Consider the following 15,279-nt stretch of genomic DNA (forward strand, 5'->3'; position numbering starts at 1 on the left):
AAAATTGGTTGGAACAAAAACCACCTTTTCCTTCTATTGCTCCCCTCCCAAGAATTCCAACTGCTGAGATTAATTACATGGGCAAATGAATGGCAGCATCAGTTCAAAAATGGTTCAACCAGTACCTACCACATACACTAGTCATCCTGTCTTTCAGAGGAGGAGCTACTGTCATTTTAAATAAAGCTTTTTGTTGTATTGCAACTTATTTTGGCTGTCATTCTATTTTACTACATCATTTCAGAAACAGGTTACAGTGACCTTAGGAAGTCCTCTAAATAGGCATTTTTTTCCTCCACTTCCCCCAGCTGATAAAAGCAGAGAGACTTTGTTTCCTGTGCACAATCACACCTAGCACTTCCATTCACAGGAACAAGGAAAAGTCTATTTTCAACAAAAGGGGGATTTAAAAGCCATCAAAATCCTCAAGTGGAAGTTGCAGAATAATTCCATGATGGTTTTTAATTGTCAAGGCTGATAACTACGTATTTAGGAATTCCTGCATTGACTCCTGACCCCTTGGCAGGGTCAGACGATGTTCAGCTCCATAGCACACACAGCCAGGGATGTTTATAGGGCAGTGGTTACAGTATGCCTCAGAAATCCTAAACAGCAGCATACCCACGCTCACTGAATTTTCTTGTTCTAAGTCCTTGCTTACAAATGCAAATGACATTTCTAGTCTACTCAAGTTCTTTACACCACTCTCAGCACTGCAGTAACTGAGGCTGTGCCCATACCACAGAAATTGGTTGGTCATTTGTTTCCTCAGGCAGGGAAGCACAAAGGTATAAATCCTCTGTTTTAATGCCAGTTTTCTGTTCTAACAAATCTTGGCTTTAATCTCAAGAACTTTCCATTGACACCTTCAAGCACAGTGTATAACCCCTGCAAACTTAAAACTTTATGTGGTCACAAAGCCCATCCAAGTTCTAGGGGCCTCTAAATATATTTGGTTATAGCTGTATGAAATTATTACAGAAGAGCTACACTCCAGCTTGTCTCTCCCCTCCAAAATCACAACAGCTGCCAACAAAGTTCACAATACTGTAAAACAACATGCTCCAGAAAAAAAGCATTCAATGTGAATGTGACATGCAAATATTAAGACAGGACACCAGACTTCTTTTCTTTCCCCTTCCCAATGGGTGTTTTATTTTATAGCATTTGCATTAGGTAATCAACTGAAACACTTAAACAACAGAAAGCTGGCAGCACAGTGAGGAAAAATTGAGATTATTTCTCAAACAAATAGCTGTGACAAAATTGTTTCAAGTTGGAATAATATTGCACAAATGAATCAGTTTACGGAGGGTGAGTGGGAGCAAGCATCTTCAACATGGATTGTGAGAAAAAAAGGCACTATTCAGCTGTGTGTGTGTGTTTAAAAATAAAAAGGTCATGAAGCACAATCCATGTTTTTCAAAATTACATTCAGTACTGCTTTAGAAATGCTCACAAACCTGTCTCTTTTGCAGAAGCTATGGAAAGCTGCTGATGTAAGTATCAGACAGTACAAGTGTACGAACATCTATAATTATGCTCCAAATAAGTCTCAGGAAGAGAGGCTCTTTCTATAAATACTGCTGCAAAGGTTACACAGTTGCATAGGCTTACAGTAAAGGAAGCATCCATCCAACTAAGCAGCCTTAAACTTTCTTTAAGTTCAATCTCTAGTAGTCATAAAATATGCTCTAATTTTGAAGAGCTAGATTGGCAGTGCACTTGAATCAGGCTTTTCCAGTGATTCCTTAAGCAGCACAGCTCAGACAGTATCATCCACGCACCTTTTTGTCATATACACCTTTAAGTATACATATACACATTAAGCCAGGTAAGCTTAATGGAAAATTTTAACATAAGTGTGAAAAAAAATAACTGAATTTTTCCCAGTATAAGATAGAATTACTCTGAGATCATCAATAAGCAAAAGTTTATTCCAGTAATGTAAAAATAGCTAGGTATCTTCAGAAAAACTAAATACCCAGAAAAGGCATTTCAAATGATCAGGGTGGGCTGGTTCTCCATATCCTACATTGTATAGCTATACATTTTAATGTGTGTTTGAAAATGAAGCCATGATCAGCATACCAATAAAAGAGAGACTGCTAGAAAATCCACCCAGAACAAGCAGGAATGTGCACAGAGGACATTCTGCATCCTAGCCTTGGGATTGCTTATAGATGCACTAACAAAATAAACGTGAAATTCTTGTTGTGTGGCTGCAGAATTATTAAGGGAAGGAGCTAAAAGCACTGCTGCTCTCCCACCAGCACTGCCCAGAGTATCTCAAGTGCCCCAGGCATGCTGTGGGCTGGCTGTGTAGTCACCTGCACAGCAGGACCTTGTGCCTCGGGCTGACATCAGGAGTTTCAACAGGGCTAGAGTTGTGCACAAAGTCTGGGTGGCACTTTTGTAGAGAAAGTACAGAACAGTGTCACAAAATCTACTCTCAAGTGTATGTAGATATATGAGCATTTCAGCACCTTTCATATGAACTTAGCCCTGCAAAAAGCCAATCTCACTCCTCTACAGAGAGTCCAGTGACTCCACTTAAAAGATCTGTGTTCAGGAGGCTGCATAACAGTTTACTGATCATACAACCTGCCAAAACAAAACGTCACATATTGCTGCTTTCCTCTATGAGTCATTAAGGGAAAATACATGAAATAAATAATATTTATATACCGTCAATTTTTTTTAATGGCAACAACTTGGATTGTTTCTGTTTTCTAAACAGAAAACAAATAGAATAGATTATTAAAAATCTGTAAAGCTCCTTTTCCTAAACTGTCTTTTAGGAAATCCAATTTGATAGTTGTAAATTCAAATCATTCTAAGTTCACAGTTGTCCTTCATGGTTGCACTAGATATAAAAACAGACAGTCTTGGTTCCTTCTGTGTTCTACAGATGATCAAATTTTCTGAGTATACCTGAAATGAGTACCGCTCCAATTGTTGGCACTTCTAAAAAATGTTCCTAAAATTCTTGTTTGTCTCAACCATCACAGTTCACAACAAAGAACAGGAAATTATATCTGATTAAATAAAATCTGTTATCTTACATGAACTATGAAAAATATATTGCTCTTTTAAAAGTAAAAAAAATTGCATTGTTCTATTGGTTTTGTTATTGGAGACTCGTAATTAAGAAATTCTAAATCCTGGAAGGAAAAAAAAGAAACATAACTTTCAAAACTGCTTACAGAATAGAAGTTGTTTCTGTAGACCCTACTGAAATTAGCAGAAGTTTTGTCTATTGTTTTCTTGTCAATAGAGAAGCATTTGTACATACCTACTTAGATGAATATTTTGCTTTTTCTCTTAGCAAGCTCTTCAGGTCTCTTAGAGGTGCTCTGCTGAAAATTCTGAAGGAGATTCAAGAAGATAAACTAATCTGAATTAGAACAACATAGTAAAAAATCTAACATAAAACTATCACTAAGTGGAAATCTTTCCTGGGACTATAAATATTTATTTTACTTTAAAAAAAAGTGTCTGCTTTTAAATGAAAACTTTTAGATCTCCATTAACTACTTTTTGTGTAAGACTCCTCAGTTCCTTTCATTAGCTAGGAAACATGTCTTCATGTGTGACCTAATACATCCTATAGCCAAACATGTTGGCATCACTATTATGTCAACAGACAAGAACAAGAACAGGAAGTTTTATGCATGGTTCATGCTATATAAATGGTAACTTATGAGAAGGAACTTCCCTGATTATTTGGGAAGAACAAAGAGAGATCTATTTTTAAAATCAGAAGGGAAAAATCTAAGAAAACAAAGAAACTGCAAGATGTACTTGATAGTCTCTCGTTATCCTCTCTGTAATTGGGCTGTTGCTTTTGGCTGCAGACATCCAGTTCACAGACCATTTTCCATTTCCTTTGTTTTCATTACAAGAACAAGCTGGTTAAAGAAACTCCACTTGTTAATTTTAAACTAAACCTTCAGCATCATACCGTAAGAATTTAAACGTTTCCCACCATTCCTTTCTTTGTCTCCTCAGTGCCTTCCCAATCAAATCCTGTGAAAAGCACTTTTAAGAAAAGGCAGGTGGAAGCTGTGTAAATACTTGTATCTTTAAGAAAATTCAATAGGAAAAATTCTTGCAGTGCTCCATGGCCATTTGCTATAATGCAGTGGCCCCAAACATCTGTTCTCAAATTTCAATTTACTTCATTTGCCAGGTGTTTCACATTGTTAATAATTGCAACTCACAAATTTACAACAGTCACGTAAGGCAGTTACATAAATACAATTATGTCAATCAAGTTCACTGCACCTTTCCCAAGCAGACTGCATATGACAATTTTCTTCTTGTTCTCTTACCCTAATAAAAGGATGAAGACTACTTTTCTGAAAAGACAATCCCCAGAAAACATTCTGGTATTGAAGTCAGAGAGGTCACTGAAGTGCATTTCAGCAATGTCCAACAGTTAACTCAACCAGGAAGTAGATGTGATGTTTTTCACTTCACATATAACAGAACCGGTGCAAAAAACCCCACTTTAAACTAATTACTTTAAACCTTTTGGTCCAAATACATAAAATAAGCAGTATTTACAGCATTTTACTCCTTTTGTAAATGCAATGCTTTAAAACACATTATAAAGCACCTCAGTAAAAATATTCTACAGATAAAAGTATTGAAGTAGTAGGAAAACCCTAGCCATACCACAGCTCACTAGTAGAGTCATAATATGGATTCACCAATACCTCAGTTTACAATTATTACAAAGAATCCATGGAGAAACGTACTGAATTTACAATTTTTATACCACTGTGTAAGGATCAACTAGAACTGCAGACAATACCAAATTTCTTTGTAGTTTTCCCAACCTCAGCCTGTGGCGGTGGTGATAAAAAAAACCAACCAAACAAAACAAAACAAAAAAACCCCAAAACAACCCCACTGCTCTGATTCTTTAACTTTTTACAATATTAATGTGAAAATGACATTTTTAACACCAATGAGTATTTGTAATTTTTTAATAAAACCACATATATAAATATGCCAATTCCAGCAGCAGCATTTCTCAGCAGAACATGATTAACCATCCCAATTAATATCATGTGACATGATTCACTAAAACAAAGCACAGATGTCAACCAGTTATTAGGGCTACTCATACTGTATACAACAAAAATTTCCATCTTGAAAGCTGGGGAAAAATTATTTCCTCTTCACAGAAGTATAAATGAAAATAAATTGCTCTGAAAATTAAAAAGAGCATCAACAGAAGTGGTTTTTTGATTGTTTACATTTTCAAATAAAACTGCCATGTATTAATTGCTCCAAATTACATTGTAGATTTCTTCAGGTTAAGGATATTGACTCCCACTGAAAATATTAGTTAGATAAAAGAAATGAAGCCTTTGCTTCTGGATTACCAACACAACTATATCCAAAGCCCTGGAGGTGATCCACAACCCACTTTTCTCGTACAAAGAAATGTCTTGGAGGTCTACAAACAATCTAGTTTCCATGGCTGAGGACTAAGATGATGATGTGGCCAAAGATTTAGGTCCATAAATCTAATAGTATAGCATTCTTAGTTTGATTTAGGGTAAATCTTTTCATAGAAAAAGTTTTGAGCCAGAATATACAATTCTCCATCTTTTTCCCGAACTGCATGTGCTCTGACAAACTGAAATTGCTCCAGTGCAAATTCATAGAACTCATTCTCCATTTTCCAGATTTCAGACTGCTGTAGCTTGGCAATAGTTTCTTTTGTGGGAAGTTTTTTCTCAGTTGTTTTTCTAAGATGCGACTTCTTTCCTAAATGCAAAATGAAAGCAATAACTTCACTTTCAAGTTCACGTGCTCAAAAAATGTTTACAGTCCTTTGTTATTTACAGAGATTTTATATTCTCAGTGTGTTGATAAACTGCATTAGAAGGAACAGGCTTTAATCCAAAATTTATTAACACAACATGCAGAGTTGGAACCTGCAGCCTCTCTCACTTAATGTTTATGAATTTTGCATCCATTCTTTCAATTCTTCCTGTTTGCTCTAATAAACCCAGGGAATGAACATTCATTTAAAGAGTAAGATTACTCCATATAATCTACCTGGAGCAAAACTGGTCTTTCAAAATTAATTATTTATATGCTAATCTGGTATCAAATGTTAAGAATTTTAGAAACTGTAGAGACTTCTTTCATAGAATCATAGAGATATTTATGTTGGAAAAGACATTTAAGGTCATTGAGTCCAACCACAAACCTAACACTGCCATGTCCCAGTCAGCCATGTCCCCAAGTGCCACACCTACACATCTTTTAAATACCTCCACCACTTCTACACATATTTTAAATATCTCCAGGGAAGGTTATATTCAACTCAGACTACCAAAAACCTCCCTGTTCTGGTGTAGCTCTCCATAAAAGAGAAAAAAAATCTTGTTTTTGCATGATTTCAATTGTCTATTTCTAATCAAAATATAATCTCTACTAATAGCATTTAAACCATTACTCTCCCATCTAAATAGGATACTATAGTCTTATCATAAATTATACATAAGCCATATCCCTGTTGCAGAGTTTCTGAGACAAAGAAGACCAAAATGATGACCAGATTTTCCCCAAGGAGTGCTGTTGCTTTCTAATTAACTTGTTAATACTACGTATCTAGGCTCTGTACATCAGATCCTTTTCTCCCTCTATTTGCAGCTAGGAGGCCTGCTAAGATAGATCTTCTCTTCATCATAAATTGAATGGCCAGCTCCTAGAAAGTGAGCTACTTCTCATAGCTAGGAGCCCAGGAAGATAAACATCTACTTGGGTCTCTGCATCCCTCAGGCTTTATTGCTCAGCCAACCAGGCTGCACTGAGCACAGTTAATTCCAGCAGAGCTTCTGAGAAAATGGAAATCTGCCACATCAGCTACTTTAAAAAGCTGAAGCCACTGTAAAACTTTAAAAAAAATATTCTGTTACAAACATATCACAATGTTACATGCAGTATACCTACACATCTACCTTTACCCCAGCCTTAAATATTTATAATTAGTGTAAGGCAGAAAGATACTTGGACTAGCATCACCCCTGAGAGAAAGAGAGAGAGAGAACTGAGAATCTTCGAAAAGGAGTTTGTTTCTTATACAGGAGCATCATCCAGCTGAGAGGCAAACCTGGCAGAGACTCAAACTATTCACCTAGATCTAAACAATTTACACTGAAAAAGGCAGAAAGTGGTTGAAAACTCCATGAAACCAGCTATTTCATACCTGTCCGGTACAGTTCTGTAGCACCCCTGAAGAACCGGGGCAGAGCTGCCTCCAATAACATGATAAAGTCTTCAAGCTCTTCAGTAACTCCCACTAGGAAGTATTCATTAATCAGATTGTATTTGGCTTGTTCCAAAGCCCATCTGCTTCCCACATTCCTAAAATAACAGAGAACAATTATATTAAGTTCTGATGTCAGCCTTAGTCCCTAGATGGAGATTACTTCACAACAGGACATTTGTATAGGCAAGACTTATTCCAAGTTATAACCATTGCTAACTTCATTTCCCTTTGCAGTTCCTCTCATTTGTGTTCTCACCTAAAAATGTGACTACTCTACTTATAAAATAGTCTAAACAAAAATACTCAGTGTGTGTATATGATTAATGCCTCTATTCAAGCAATTTTTTGGGGATTTACACTGTCTCAATATTAATACTCTGTCTCTACTTTCACATTAGATACCAGAAATCTGGCAAGAGCATACCTTCCCTTTTGCATCTTCTTTCTTTCTCTGCTTCTCCACATGGCCAGAGAGTAGACAGGTCTGAACAACAGGCACTGAAAGAGGAGCTCCCAAGTGGCCATTTACTTTGCTTATGTTTGAATGAACAAAACCTTTGACAAATAATTACCATTGCTATCACTCAATCTCTCAAAAACTCAGTGAGGTTTCTTCTGTTTTTTTCTTGCTTAAGAGTTTTTTTAAGTTTTTGCCATTATTATAAAATATTTTGCATTGACAGATGGATACTACTTGCTTTTGTTTCAGTTTCTGCTAAGTAGCATTGACTACTGGATATCTGGTAAACGTTTAAAAAGATAAATTTATCCTGATCTCAATTATTGTGTATTTCCCAGGAACTTTAGGAGCTTGAACTAAAATATATCCATTCCAAAAGAAGGATTCTGTAGTCTGACATAAGAGAAAAATGTCAAGACTTTAAATCTGCAAAAATGATTTTTAAAATTGAAAACATGCTTTCCCTCATAGCACTGCTGATACAGTATTGTAACATACTGCTAGTTTAAAGAACTGCAAAACTGTTTCAGTAAATCCATCTTTAACAGAAAGCACTCAAGTATCCACTGCTTCACTCTGTTCAGTCCCTCACACTTTTATCAACTGGACTACATACTGAAATTTGTTGAAGTTTAGATTTCAGCACTGATGTACTTGATGAACAAGCTAAATTCATCTCCCTACCAGCATTCTGAGCTGTGGCCACAGAAGAATGGAATTTGAAGCCAAAGTTTCTCTGGAGCACAGTCGGAACCTCCAGCTGCCACACATTCATCAAAGGTCTGGAACAAAGACAAAATTGAGCTGAGCTTTAAAATCTCATCTATGTATCTAACATCTCAAACAGAAAAACACATATATGATGTTTTAGAAAAAAAAATGTCAAGCCTTGCTTTCACAGTGTTATCAGGATGATCTACTGTCTCAGCTAAACAGTACTTGGACAGTCCTTTATGGTTACAAGTAATGAACAATTGATCTTACCTGATACATTGATATACCTTTGATATAACTTTAGCAAAGGCTATTTGTCAAAACTAGCAAAAATAGTCAATAACTGTTGGTATAATTATTTTCCCCTATAAAAGAAGTCACTAAAGATACAGCATCAAATGCCATGAGGAATTGTGTGATCCTGCAACAGCTGGGTCTTTTTTTAACACAGAACATTGTGCATTTTGTCTTTTAGATTAAACAAGCTTCTATTACATTTGAATAATGAGAAATAATTTCCATTTCAGAGGCTAATTTTGTTCTGGCAATCAGAAGAACCAAAATGAAGTTGCTCACAGCATAACAGAGTATTCCATACAATATTGCTCTTGATGTGGATACACTGCTGTAGTAACAGAGTTTCAACTGCAATAACACAGTTACAATAGGAACTCCATTAGCACTGCAGGGAATTTGTAAATGCTTTACATGTCACCATAAAGGAAGTATTTGTGGTATTTCTAATCAAGATATAAGGCCTGTATCTAGGATATATTAAAAAATAATAGATCCCATGGACAACTTTTTAGATTGCTTCTTCAGTCTAATTACAAGTTTCTGTTCAAAGCAACTATGTAAAAACACATTTGTGTAATTATTTGGGGTTAAGAAAAAGGACAACATGATTTGCTTTTATTTTGAGGTGAAGTTTATGAGATAATCTGAAAAAATTATTGATACTATGCCAAAGCAGGGAGTAAACTGTGGTGCCTTGGTTCACATTGAACTCTGAGTTTAAAATAGCTTGTACCTGTCACACACCATAGATAAAAATTCAGCTTTAAGTGGGAAAACAAGACATTGGTATGCTTTCCCTAGCATAGTTCTCTAGGGAAACTCTGCACTGATCTATTGTTAAACACACCTCCTAAATTATGAATGTTTATACTAAAAATGAACTGGCATCTGTGCGAAGAAAGATTTCTTTGCTTATACCTGCAGGTTATTTTACAGTTAATAAGCAAGAGGAAGCAAGCCATTTTCTAAGTAAGCTGAAATAGGACACACTTTCTTCCACACTTCCTCTAATGCACCTATCTTGGCTGCTCCGTCCAGAGATTCATTATAAGAAACCCTTGCCTCTACAGACCCTGCATCTGGAGCCAAGCTAACTATGACTGGAAACACAGAGATACAGAAAACAACCAAGTTTATAATTCTTCTATATAGATGCCATGGTATGGACTAGGAGGGGACAGAATATAAAAATACATTGAGATTCCTTCCCACTAATAAAGGAACAATTGAGTTTCACTAGAGGTAATTTTTGATCTTCCCTACTTTTCAACTCTAGAGCTTTTCATTAACCTACTGTAACATATACTAGAATAAAGACACTGCAATTGGCTCAATCCATTTTTGAGCTTACTGAATTTTATAACTAATGTATGCAAAATTTACATCATCTATACATGGACAGTTCCCCAGAGACCCTCTGGAAAAATAGTACTACCTGATTTACATGAAAGAAGCCAGAAGCTTGATACAGTAAATGAATTTCACTTCAAATGAACTTGAAATGCTTACAGAACATGTGAAGTCTGTACAACAACAACTAAGTCTCTCAAATCAAAAGAAAGTGGTATCGTAGTGACAAAATGTAAAAAGCCCCTTCAACAGAAAAACATCAAATTACTAATGCAATGCATTGCAAGCATTATAAACAGAAATGCATATGACCTTTTTCCCAGCAAATCAAAGCTTACAGTGCAGTCTAGCAAGCAGCAACACTAAGGATTTTTGGCATGTCTCCCAGTGACTACCTAACCACGTTGTTTGGATTATAATTCAAAATTAAAATAAACACTTACATTTTACTCTTTTTAGTAAGTTTTATGTCCTAGAAACAGCTCAGACTTAGCAGCATGCTCAGCTTTCCAAGTGACTGATCTCAAGCAGGAAAGAGGAAGAGTCTATGAAAGATGAGATCTTATCTCTCTTTTTTAAAAATGCCTTTATGATATCATATCACATGACCTGTTCATCTGTTTAGTCAGTTCTATAAAGACAATTTTTAATCTTAATTTCAATTTATTCTTGAAGTTTTTCTCTTCCTATGCTGCTGTGCTTCAGGATACCTGGACAAACTGAAATGCAGTAACTGAAGATGGCGCTAAAGCCTAAATAACAGAGGACCACTTAGTTCCCAACTGGAAAAAAAAAGAGGAATGATTTGCTGCAAATATTTAAGAAGCACTATTTGGATGGGGGCAGCACACAAAATGATTACTAAACTGTATATTTTGTGCGACTTTTGCTTGTTTTTTAATGTCTCTTGGTACCGACACAGCACTACACTAAATTGTCAACATTACAGAAAAACAGCATCAGCTTAAGAAAATATAATCACTGAAAATGTATAAAGTCTTTGGCTCTATAAAGTACAAAAACTCATTACATTTTATAGGATTCCACACTATTCAAGCTACAGTTTTGTAAACCATACTCATGTATTTTACACCCTGCTTTTCTTCCCAATATAAGAAAAATCTAAACCAACATGTCCAGAAAGGTCATACTGCAAACCATGACAGTGGATGTACAGATTCTTTCTGGAACAGATCCATTATGAAGTCTAAATGATGTTGCCATCCCAAAACTGTATTAGTAGTCAATGTTTGAATGTGCTAACCTGAACTTGTCTACAGCCACCTAAGACACAAGGAGGAAGTACAGAAATTTATGTGTCATACTCCACAGTTTCCAAAAAGACATTGCAGTGTTTACCTTTTTAAAAAAATAGAATAAATTGGGTTGCTAATTATATGAAAATAATCAACAAAGCCAAAGCATCAGCAGTTTTGCAGCTTTTGCTGAAAAAATATGTCTCAGTCTTCAACAAGAAAAGATGTAGCCTTCTTACACAGGAGGATAAATCTAATCTGGTAATTATAATTCTATATATACCTAATAACCACTTAAAAATACTATTTTATTTAATTTTTTAACAAATTGCAACATACAGTGAATTTATAAGGGTACAGAGAACCTATTTATGTCATGCTCTGCTCCAGTATGGACAGGAAACGGAGAATATAACTTTCAAAGCCATCACTATCACCAAGGCAGATAAAATAACAATTTGGCTTTGATCAGGGCATTTGTAAAATTGTCTTCACATTGATTTTAGTAAGTTCAGCATATATTATTAGGTGTACTTTACCTTTTTATCCCCCTGCTTTCGCCTCCGTAGCCCTGGTCTGTAATCATCTCCAAAGCGCAGAAAGTAATAATAAGAAACTAGGCGTTCTATAGGGTCTCTTATGACATTTATGTAAATTGGTTTCTTTTTAACACCAAATCTAAAGTAAAAGAGGAAAAAACATCTTTCAAAGGACAAATCAAAGCTTCTCATCTAACATGTAAAAGCCTGTCTTTATTGCTACAACTGAAATCCATACACAGAATACATGACACTGGGAGGAAGCTTAATGATCACTTCTTTTCATCTCATATCCAGTGCACTACATGGATGCAAAAGTAAGTTCAATTTCAATCTGCCTAAGATGATGATTTTAAGGGTTTATTATTAAAGAAACAAACAAAACAGACATATTGTCACACAAATAGAGACTAAAAATGTTTACACAACCATCTTGACTCTAGAAATGCCTTAACTAGTTTAGCAGCCACATACATGTTTATAATAAGTACAAGGAAGTTTGATATTGAGTTCCTGCCCTTGTGAAATGGGCTTTGCAATGCTGTGAGTGGTTTTCCTGGCAGGTCTCCAGCTGTCAGAGACATTAACTCTAATAGCAGGAAGACAGAGCTCAGAGCCCATCCATAGCCTGGGTTGAATGCATACAGCTATGCTTATTAAATATAAGTCTAAGATAGCATCTGTAACCATATTAACTTTTCTATCTAAAGATATTAAATTTTTCCATAGACATTTACCCTAAGCAAATTTTGAAGCACTCTACTACAAACAGAAGCCTGATGAGATGAGGTGGTAATCTCATATGACACAGAAGAAAAATTTAAATCACCAAACTGTTTTGTGCAAATGCTACCTTTCAGTGATCTATGTTCAAGTCAGCTTTTACAATACATTTCTCAGTTTTATTTTCTTTGCCATTTGAGATATTTCAAATATTAAAGAGTTTATATCACAGTGGAAATTGCAAGTGTGTCAAGTGCCCTGAAGTAAAGCTAGAAGCTGGAAAAAAAAGTTCTCTTCTGTTCCTATGCAAACTGGGAAAGTGTTCTCCATCAAAAGAGGGCCATTCATGCCTAGCTTGGCTAAGACAGAGAACTCACAGTTTTAAGATGCAGTACCATGATTTTTAAAGGGGTAAATTCTACTACCAGATACTGTGCATATGAGGAATGTTAAGTTGAAAAACTGAAGAACAGAAATGTAGCAAAAGTCGGAGAAAGGAGGAAGTTAGAAAAAAAAACAATTAACAGGCATTGCTTTTGCCAAAAACAAGCACTACAGACACAGAAATTGTTAAAGGCTACAGAAAGAGCAATTGATTATCCAGTGCTGCCAGTAGAGCACCAATGATTCAGACTGGAGCACTCTAAGGCAGAACTGCTGACATCTGTCTGCATGCCAGCTCTGGCTTCCCACAGTCTGCAGAGGATGGAGGGTGTGAATATTTCAACCACTCTGATGCAAAGTCCAGGCTTTGAACTTCACCCTCTTTAAGCTCCACTGAAGTGCATGAGACATGCAGGTGTCCCCTTCCACAGACTGCTGCAAGTGCTGAGGAAGCTGAAACAAACCATTTCCACAGAGCAGCACATATTTCCAATGAACAGCACATATCTGTGGGTTAAACGCAGATGTCCAAGCCCTCAGAAATGCTTGTGCTGCATTGTACAGTTGCCTGCATTTGGACACGAGCTTGAAGAACTAGTTTCAGTTACAGTAATATAAACCTAGCAGTAACATAATTATTACTGTAACCTTATTAATAATGATAATGAATTGGCAATTGCATTGTCAAAGAACTTTTTTTCCCAACTATTTACCAGACAAAATAGAGAATAAATGGCTAAGAAATTTTAAAAACAAAAAGAAAAGGGAAAAAACTTTAACTTTTATTAGCATAATTTCTACATGGATGGATTACAATACCCTGTCCTCAGTACTGTGAGTTATCGATGGAATCCAGTACTTTAATTTTCAGCATATTTTAAGAGGTACTTCTGATATTTGACAGTGGACCTAAGTCTGAGGTCCATGGATAAGGAAGCACTGACTCTTCTGAAATATTTTATACTCCTTAACTACAAGAATGTTCATTACAAGAACATACCTCACAGCCTTAAAGGTGTGGGCCTTGCCAAGCACAACCATCGTATTCAAGATATTATTTTAATAATGAAAACCCAAAGTATGAGAAAGCAAGCTGTTGTGGGGAAAAAAAAAAATCACTCAGGTGAAAGGATAACAAACAACAAAGACAAGGATAACACAGTCCTGGAGGGAAGATGCAGATGAAAGAAATCTGTGAAATTGCTTAGATGCTTTCTAGATGTAAAATATTTTAGTTTTAAGAGTTCCAGTATCTGAAAATGTTTTCAGCTTTATGAACTAATGTATAAAATAACATTCAGCTTTGCTGCACCAGAAAGCCGTTACTCAGTTCAAGCGTTTATTAATGTTGAAGCATTTTAATTTTAAAAAGGCAGAAAGGAAACTAATGAATTTTGATGTATTTTATTTGATTGACTGATTTGTCAGTAACTTTTTTTTGCCTTTTACTTCTTGTAAACTTGGTGCCACTGGTTATTTTCAGCTACTACTGTAGCTTTTAGCATTTTCTGATAATGTACTGTTTTGGGAATCCGCACAATCACTTCCCCATCTCATTCTTTGTAATAAAAAGTCCAAATTAAAAATCAGAATACATGACAGAATGAGTAATTAAAAGAAATGACTAAACAAAAGGAATTATTACATACAAAAAAGAATTTAAATAAATACTTTAATGCACAGAAACATATAAACACTGAGTGATCATCAGCAAGAGGTAAAAGTAGCGGTTACTATCATTTGTGCAGTCAAATGTAATGAGATCTGAAAATGCCACATTCAATTTTAAATAATTTTCCACATGCTCCAAGTGCAAAATGAAGCACTGCCTAGTAAGCATCTTAAGCAAAACTGACTTGTCAGTTCAAGGGGAGGTTTCATAAGACTGAGCTACTAAGGATCACAGTTTTAGATCCAGGAGCAAAAATAAGACAAGAAAAGAAACATATGAAAGTGGGAATAAATATATGATCCTGAACCTTTGAAGTCAGTGGGACGATTTTTAAGATAATTTATTTAATTTTAGAAGTAGCAGCATTTAACTCCACAAGAATTATTCTGATGTTTTTTCTAGCAAATCAAACTATTATAGACCAGAAAACTACTTCAAAAGATAACTTTTCATATTTTGATAAAGTGTAAAGAGATACTAAGGTAGAGAAGAATGACATAACTTAAGAGGCAGGTGGTGTTACTCTTTATATGAAGCATTTTTGAGAACAGGTATGTTAAACCTCCCCAAATGGGAAGCCAATCCTA

General features: G+C 35.6%; 1 protein-coding gene across 1 annotated transcript in view; it reads right to left on the bottom strand.

The window, feature by feature from the left end:
• Positions 1–1,123: 1,123 nt before the first annotated feature.
• Positions 1,124–15,279, bottom strand: part of HS2ST1 (heparan sulfate 2-O-sulfotransferase 1) — a 78,200-nt gene continuing 64,044 nt past the window's right edge. The window contains exons 4-7 of the mRNA XM_058029873.1: positions 11,914–12,052; positions 8,442–8,539; positions 7,235–7,392; positions 1,124–5,784 (exon numbers count right to left, since the gene is read on the bottom strand). Coding sequence (XP_057885856.1) covers positions 5,558–5,784; positions 7,235–7,392; positions 8,442–8,539; positions 11,914–12,052 — 622 coding nt within the window. The 3' untranslated portion in view covers positions 1,124–5,557. The remainder of the gene's footprint in view (positions 5,785–7,234; positions 7,393–8,441; positions 8,540–11,913; positions 12,053–15,279) is intronic.

Source organism: Melospiza georgiana, chromosome 9, assembly GCF_028018845.1.
Source record: "Melospiza georgiana isolate bMelGeo1 chromosome 9, bMelGeo1.pri, whole genome shotgun sequence".
Lineage (NCBI taxonomy): Eukaryota > Metazoa > Chordata > Aves > Passeriformes > Passerellidae > Melospiza > Melospiza georgiana.